This window comes from Peromyscus maniculatus, chromosome 15 (genome assembly GCF_049852395.1).
Source record: "Peromyscus maniculatus bairdii isolate BWxNUB_F1_BW_parent chromosome 15, HU_Pman_BW_mat_3.1, whole genome shotgun sequence".
Classification (NCBI taxonomy): domain Eukaryota; kingdom Metazoa; phylum Chordata; class Mammalia; order Rodentia; family Cricetidae; genus Peromyscus; species Peromyscus maniculatus.
The window spans coordinates 38,531,829-38,540,304 of record NC_134866.1 but is presented as its reverse complement, the minus strand read 5'-3'; the positions used below and the strand labels follow the sequence as shown (position 1 = coordinate 38,540,304).

Here is an 8,476-nt window from a genome sequence, read left to right as displayed (position 1 = left end):
CAGGAAAGAATGAATACTCCTGGGTCACTTCCTTGGGCTAACAGACTATGGAAATAATGGTCATCAAGCAATTGGAATTTTCCTCTTATGCTAGAAGAAACTTGTCTCCTAGAAAGAGATTTTACTCAGTTTTGACAATGTGCCAGACCACCTTGCAGGAGACACTGGATCTGAGACAGGAGGTTTGGGGGAGCACCCCTTCAAAGGGACTGCTTAATTATGCAGGCCTCCTGCCTTGTATTTCACCCTAAATCTCGAGTCAGAACCTGAAGATGGACATGGGTGGGTCACTGGACCTCTCTGTTCCTCTTCCCAGTGTGATCCTAGTGACTACCCTTTCTCTGTTTAAGAGACCTACTGAGGGCAGGAAGCTTCGCCTACCTCTATGGGGCTACCAGGGCCCAGGTTCTGATTGTAACTCTGAAAACAGGAAGAGTCCATAGGTTTGCAGTCCATAGGCAAATGACGGTATAAGTCACTGTGTGTGTTACTTGTTTTATGGACAGTCCCTTTTAAACACAGGCCCTGGTACTCAGCAGATACCTCTTAATATTGACTAATGAGTTGTTTCATTCATGTTCTTTAATACTATAACTTATAGAAACTGGGGCTGGAGAGATGGCTCAGCGGTTAAGAGCACTGGCTGCTCTTCCAGAGGACCCAAGTTCAATTCCCAGCACCCACATGGCAGCTAACAACTGTCTGTAACTCCAGTTCCCTGGGATCTGATGTCTTCACACCAATGCACATTAAATAAAGTTAATAAATTATTTTAAAAAAAGAAACTATGTCTACCTATCCATATATATCTATATATATGTTGGGTTTTTTCAAAACAGGGTTTCTTTGTGTAGCCCTGGCTGTCCTAGAACTCACTCTGTAGACTAGGCCAGCCTTGAACTCACAGAGAACCACCTGCCTCTGCCATCCAAGTGCTAGGATTAAAGGCATGCTCCACCACAGGCCAGCCAGAAGCCATATTCTTTCTTGAAGTTTTTTTTTAGTAATATTTACTCAGGAACATGAATATTTTATATGCATATACCAATAAAAAAATTATTGGTGGCTCCATGGTCTCTTGTTCAGTAGTTCAGTCTGAGAGCAGTTTCTTTCTGCAAAAAGTGTCTATCCTTTTTGAGGAATCCTTTTTTTTTTTAAAATCTGCTTTGAATTTATGATTATCAAACCCAGCTTTTTAAAAAAAAAAAAATTAAGGGGGCATGCCACCGCAGAATGGCTGAGCCGTTAAGATCACTAGCTGCGCCGGGCGTGGTGGCGCACGCCTTTAATCCCAGCACTCGGGAGGCAGAGGCAGGCGGATCTTTGTGAGTTCGAGGCCAGCCTGGGCTACCAAGTGAGGTCCAGGAAAGGCGCAAAGCTACACAGAGAAACCCTGTCTCGAAAAAAAACCAAAAAAAAAAAAAAAAAAAAAAAAAAAAAAGATCACTAGCTGCTCTTCCGGAAGACTACGGTTTGATTCTTAGCATCCATATGACTTACAATCATCTGTAACTCCAGTTCCAGAGGCTCCATTACCCCCCCCCCCCTTCTGGCCTGCATGGGCACTGGGAACACACATGATGCAAACATACATGTAGGCAAAACATCCACACACAAAATAAAAATAAAAAAGAAGAGCAAAGAGGGAGGAACACAGTTCCTGAGAAATATTTTAAATACACGCACACACGCACGCAAGCATGCACTCACGCATGCATGCACACACGCATTTGCTTCCTGTGGTTGCCATGCTGTGGTGGGAGGCTGAGGTAGAGGGATTGCTTGACCAGGGACTGGAGGACAACCTCAGCAATACAGCTGGGCGATGTCTAAAAACCAAACAACCAACAAAAGAAACACACAAACAAAAAACCCTCCAAAAATAGACAGTCCCCCTCCCCCTTTAATCTTTATGGTGTCATAATATCCCAGAAAGTCGTAGGGGGCCAAGGTAGGAAGACAGAGAAAATTAGGGAAACATGGGAAGGAAAGGAGCCACTCATTTGGAGTCTGATGAAGCTGCTCCCCAGCCAGTAGTCAAGAACTCATCACAATTAACATTTGCTGGGAAGACTGCCCACACAGAGAAAATATTGTTCTCATATATACAGAAGAAAACCCCCTGTACAGAGGGGGCTCCCCAAACTGGATTAGGAATAACCACACCCAAACACTGTTTTCAGATAGATCCTTTATTAACCAGGGAAGAAAAGTTAAAGTGGCTGCTTTCTGACTCAGGCAGAACACAGCAGCAAACGACCTTGCAGGTGTGATTTTTAAGAAGAGAAAAAGGGCCGGGCGGTGGTGGCACACGCCTTTAATCCCAGCACTTGGGAGGCAGAGGCAGGGGGGATCTCTGTGAGTTCAAGGCCAGCCTGGTCTACAGAGTAAGATCCAGGACAGGCAAGCCGGGTGGTGGTGGCGCACGCCTTTAATCCCAGCACTCGGGAGGCAGAGGCAGGCGGATCTCTGTGAGTTCGAGGCCAGCCTGGTCTACCAAGTGAGTTCCAGGAGAGGCGCAAAGCTACACAAGAGAAACCCTGTCTCGAAAAACCAAAAAAAAAAAAAAAAAAAAAAAAAAAAAAAAAAAAAAAAAAAGATCCAGGACAGGCACCAAAACTATACTACACAGAGAAACCCTGTCTCGAAATACCAAAGAGAGAGAGGGGGCGGCGGTGGTGGTGGTCTGTGTTAGAATGGACTATGATGCAGTGGTATATTTTGATTGGGCATCTTAATTAGGTGAACCAAAGGGGGCTTTTGATTGCTGGATGTCAATACTTTGATAGCTGGATCTTGGTAGGCAGCCTCAGGAGGAGGAATTGGCCAAATAAGGGAATAGACTTTGGGGGCTGGCTTTAGGGTCGTAATCTATGGTTTACATGGGAGAGGGAAGGGGATGGGCAAGGCCTGCCAGAGCCATCTTTGCCAAGCTTGGGCCTGTTAGGGCCCTTCACACACCTCAAATAAAAATGTAAAAATAAAGGCGTTGTGCCACCACTGCCTTTAATCCCAGCACTCGGGAGGCAGAGCCAGGCGGATCTCTGTGAGTTCAAGGCCAGCCTGGTCTAGAGAGCGAGATCCAGGAAAGGTGCAAAGCTACAACAGAGAAACCCTGTCTCGAAAAACCAAAAAAAAAAAAAAAAAAAAAAAAAGCAACACATATTCCTTAACGCCTTAGTGTATACGGTCTTTCTCATTTTCCATGTACAAACCTTAAGTTTTTCAGGAATTTCACATGAAACCCCATTTATAGTCAAAGAAGTGACTTAACTATCCAGTGTACTGCTTGAAGCCCACGCTTTGATCTGATCAGACTGTAATTCCGCCCAAGGCGCCATTGGAGTCACCCTATAATTTCACCTAACAAAAAAAGCGGGATAAAAGAAGTTTCTTATCAGTCCTTTGAGCTGCAACTTGATAGCCATCAAAATGGTATGTATGGTTACCCTTAAGAGTCAGCTCTGAAATCGGCACACGTGGTCTTGGGTGTGTCTTATTCTTTGTATTAATCCTCATATTTAAATCGACCTTGAGAAAAATCCCTTTTTAATGAACTCCACCAGGGTTTTTTTTTTTTCACACTGTCTCATTCTGAAATTCCTTCCTGCAGTGTTACCTGAGTGGAGGTTCCCTAAAGGACAAAGGGCTGCTAAGCAAGGCTGCTGCGTTAGAATACAGGATCCCTCTCCCTGGACCAGCAAAAACAATCGTTTTTAATTACCTTAGTTTATTTGGTGGGAGAGTAAAAAATTCCAACCTCAGGTCCCTCAAGGGTAAGAGATAACATTGTATTCCACAATGTTTGACAAAGGTGAATGGCCTTCTGCAGTTTACATAGTATCCCCTTAACTTAGTTTTTGTTTCTTGAGCTCTTTGGCGCCAGGAAAACTGTTGCGGCCAGCAAACAAAAGGAGACACACTATGGTGCCTTGGGACTTGGAAACCTTAATCAGGAGGGAACTAGCTAATCCTTCAGAGATTGGGTTGGGGGAGGGTGTGTATGACAGATAGGGTGCTCTGAGGAACATGGTCAGGGCCACTGGATAGCGCCGCTGGTCTGGCAAAAATAAACCTTTGTATTATCCAAAGATGTACAGGAGAAGAAGTATCCCGTCTTCTTCACCTGTCTCATCAAAGTAAATAAAGCGAACCCATCCAATCGATGCAAAGAACAGTCTGTAGGGAGTTGCTACACGTCCCGGAGGTGATGGGCTAGACATCATCACCTGGCGAGCTCGATTAGCTAGCTGCCTCCCCAGCCTAGGTAAGCCGAGAGGGTGGGGGCGGGAGAGGATGCGGCGCCGGGGTTGCACAGCACATCCGGGCGCGCCGGCAGCGGGCTGAAAACTGCATAATTGATGAAGGGCCGGCGCAACGCTGGGTGCGCTGGGAGCGTCTCGGGGGGTGGAGGCCAGGGCGGTCGGGCCCCTCCCACTCCGCTTTTTCTCGCGTGTCCTGTCCCCGGCACTGGCAGTGGGCGCCCGGTAACCAGCAAGTGTGCGCGCAGGGACCAACGGAGACGGATCGCAGCAAGCCGAGGGCGCAACAGCGACCTCCAGGACCGACCCGCCCGCGCCATGCGCTCGCTCACTGGCCTGAGGGCGCTTGTGGCGCCGGGCTGTCCGCTCCTGCTTCTGTGCCTTCTGGCGGCGACGCGCCTGGATCGGGCAGAAGGCGATCCCGCAGGTGACTGGGGTCCAGGGGCCGGACCAGGGAGGGCTCTGGGCGCACGGGTAGGGGCGCAGTGGCGGCGATCCTCCAGCCGGAGGGCATCCCTTGCTGCCCGCGCAGGGGCCGCGGGGATGCGGGCGCAGGCGGCTGCGGAGGGGAGCGGAGCGGAGGTGGCCTCTCATTGGCTGGGCGCGGGTTACCCTAGGAGGAAACGTGGGAGCAGGGGCGGCTCCAGGTCTGCCGGGTCTAGGGGTGATTCCGGCTGGTCCCAGTATAGCCCAGTTTGACCCCGGGAGCTGCTACTGGAACGGGGTCGGGGTTTTCCTACGAAGTGGGCTAATAAGAGTGCGTGGGTTCGTGCGGGGGGGATGCTGGGGACTTGGCTTCTGCTACTGTGGCATTCTGAGTCCACATTCCCCGAGGCCAACTCCCTTCACTAGAGGCCACAGCGAGGCCCTGGTATCACCTTTCCTTCTGGCAGGTGTCGGCTTTGAGGATGTTTTTTACAGCAGATGGTAAAAAAAAAAAAATCACCGCACCCAGCCAACTCGATCGAGCCCAGATAAAAAAATGATACGTGTGTCTTGTCTTTACACCATGGTCTTTATCAAAACAAAACATTTTTCGAGGGTGTTGGGTTGCCTGCTTAAGGCATGTCAACAGAAGGATTTATGTGAAAAACATGACCTAAAGTCAAGATCGAGTTTGCCGTCTTAGCTCACCTGTTTATACTTTGTGTTGCAAGCGATTCATGTAACCGGTTTCTCCGTGCAATTCCTGTGTCTGTGAAGGGCTGGCTCCCATTTAAGTCACCATTGATCACTCAAGCAGTTGTAAGACTGGCCCACAGGGAACGAAGTTCAGACATTCTTCTACAGAAGGTTTTCATCCATTATTATAGATTATTTTCATGAGCTTATAGCATGTAGATTGGTTGAATATACTATAAAGAAGGAAATTTATCAAAGGGACACACACACACAACTTGGATAAATCTTTTGGATTCCTCTAGTCTCGGGATTGTCTTGCTCCAACATCTGTTTTCCATCGGAAGACTTCCAAGTAATTGTCCAGGACATGACCCGCTCCCCCGCGCCCTTCCTAGGTACATCTGATTCTTCTGTCTTCATCCACCCGCTCTTTGCTTCTGAATACTCTTTTTCTAGTCCAGCTCTCTTTCCCTCCCCCTTTCCCTCCTCCCTTCCCTTCCCCTTTTCCTCAGTTCCGAGTGTAACTCTGGGCCTCTTGTGTGGAAGGAAACGGCCCCACCATGGAGCTACAAATCCAGCCTCAACTATCGTTCTGAGAATCAGCGCATTTTGGGTTAGTCCTGGAAGTTTTGGTTCTCTACTTCGAAGTAGGTGGAAATTATAGGAGAGCTTTAAAAAGACTGATACTCAGATCTTGCCCTGGGGAGGGGAAAAAAACAACCCTGATTTATGTAGCATAGACGTCAGTCTGGGGCGTAGTCGTTTTGAAAATTCTCGGTGTAAGTCAAAGCAGGCTAAAATCACATGAGAGGACCCTGAGGGTGTATTGTTAGATACTCTGTTGGCATCCAGTTGTAGTTAATGTACACACCTGGCTTCTAAAGGGAGGAAACTAGGAAGCAGATGAAGCTGTAAATAAATGTGCCGAATGACGGAGGGGAACATGGGACTTCCTCACAGCCTCCACTCAGGTGAAAGTTATGAAACAATAGGGCATTTGAAGAGCATGGCATCTGCATCTACTGTGAAGCTAACCTTCAAAGTGATCATACTTTTCAGCGATGAAGAGCACTGTCTGCTCTCCCAGAGGACCCAGTTCAATTTCCAACACCTACATGGTAGCTCACAACCATCTCTAACTACAGTCCCAGGGGATCCTGTTTGGTGCCCTCTTCTGGCTTCTCTGGGCACAGACATAGATGTAGGCAAAACACTCACAGACACACACACAGAGCTTTCTAGATTCGGTATTCATTTGAATGAGATTCATCTTATTCTTTGCTGAAGAAATACTGCAAGGTTTACTGGATACTTTTTGTGTTTATACTTTGAACTACTTAGGGATAAATGTTCTGCTGAAAGAAGACTTTGGCGGCAAAAAAATTGGGTATAAGTTCCTATACTTGTATTCTGTAAGAGAAGTGTGCCAGCCACAGTACTATGCAGCATGTAGCCTGGTGAATTAGATTTTATTTTCCCTGATTTTTCGAAAGAGGAAGTTGGGGCTTCAGTTAGGCAATTGCCCGAGTACACGTAGTTTAGTGGTAGAGCAGAAAGCTTAGTCAGTCTGAGTCCACAGCCTGTTTTCTTAGACACAGCTCTCTCTGAGATAACTGAGTGTGCCCCCAAGAATTTAGAACTACCGACCAAGAGCATAGGGTGGTAGGAGCGGAAGGACACATGTACTTTTGAATCCCAGAATGAAATCAGGGGTAAGGCATGAAGAGTGAGTTATTAGCTACTTCCAAGTTTTTTTTTTCCTAATTTTTATTGTTTTATTTATTTTGTATACACATATATATGTACATACATGTGTGCTCCTGCCTGGGTACTACAGTATGCTCCTGACCATCAGAGGACAACTTGAGAGCTGTTTTTCTTCTATCGTGTAGGTTCTAGGGATTGAACTCAGGTTGTCAGGCTTGACATTGGGTACCGTTGCCTGCTAAGTCATCTCAGCAGCCCCTCACCCCCCTTTTTAATTAAATAAGAGATATAAAAATATCTTCGTAAAAGGAATATGATCTCGTGGAACAAACTGAGGGAATGGGTTATTTTTGAAACATTTTCAGTGATGTCATTTGGAACTAGCACCTTAACTTCCAAAGACATAGCTTATATGCTGGGTTTTTTTTTTTTTGTTTGTTTGTTTGTTTTTTTTGAGAAACCTTTGTGCCTTTCCTGGACCTCACTTTGGAGACCAGGCTGGCCTCGAACTCACAGAGAGATCCGCCTGGCTCTGCCTCCCTGAGTGCTGGGATTAAAGGCGTGCGCCACCACCGCCCGGCTTATATGCCATTTTGATTGGCTCCCTTCCCATCTAGACCCAATGTTGCCTAGTAATGAGTATTTGTGGGAATGACTCTTACTTAAGTACCCACATTTGCCCGATAATGTATTCGTAGGAAACACTAGCAGTTTTTGTCTTTACTGCTATTTAAACTTGGGCTGGAGAGATGGCTCAGCAGTTAATTAAGCACAGACAGCTCTTCCTGAGGACACAGGTTCAATTCCCAGCAACCCACATGACAGCCTGTAACCACGGTTCCAGGGGGCCTGACACCCTTACACAGGCAAAAACACTAGTGCACATAAAAATAAATAATAATAATAATAGTAATAATAAAGAATGCTCTTTTAAAAAGGTATTTATACTGCTTAAATGAACAGGTTTTTTAGGAGCCCATCTTTAATTGGGCTATTTCTAATATTTCAAAATTTTGGTCATGTAAATGTTTGTTAAGAATAAGTTCACCAGGCTGTGGTGGCGCACGCCTTTAATCGCAGCACTTGGGAGGCAGAGGCAGGCGGATCTCTGTGAGTTTGAGGCCAGCCTGGGCTACAGAGTGAGTTCTAGGAAAGGTGCAAAGCTACATGGAGAAACCCTGTCTCGAAAAACCAAAAACCAACCAACCAACCAACCAAACAAAAAAGTTCAGTTTCTAAAATATCTAGTCTCTTTTAGCCGGGCGGTGGTGGCACACGCCTTTAATCCCAGCACTCAGGAGGCAGAGGCAGGGGGATATTTGTGAGTTGAAGGCCAGCCTGGTCTACAGAGCGAGATCCAGGAAAGGCACAAAGCTACACAGAGA

General features: G+C 46.7%; 1 protein-coding gene across 1 annotated transcript in view; it reads left to right on the top strand.

The window, feature by feature from the left end:
* The first annotated feature begins 4,296 nt into the window (after window positions 1-4,296).
* Window positions 4,297-8,476, top strand: part of Emb (embigin) — a 52,941-nt gene continuing 48,761 nt past the window's right edge. The window contains exon 1 of the mRNA XM_006984403.4: window positions 4,297-4,689. Within this exon, the coding sequence (XP_006984465.3) occupies window positions 4,362-4,689 (328 nt within the window). The 5' untranslated portion in view covers window positions 4,297-4,361. The remainder of the gene's footprint in view (window positions 4,690-8,476) is intronic.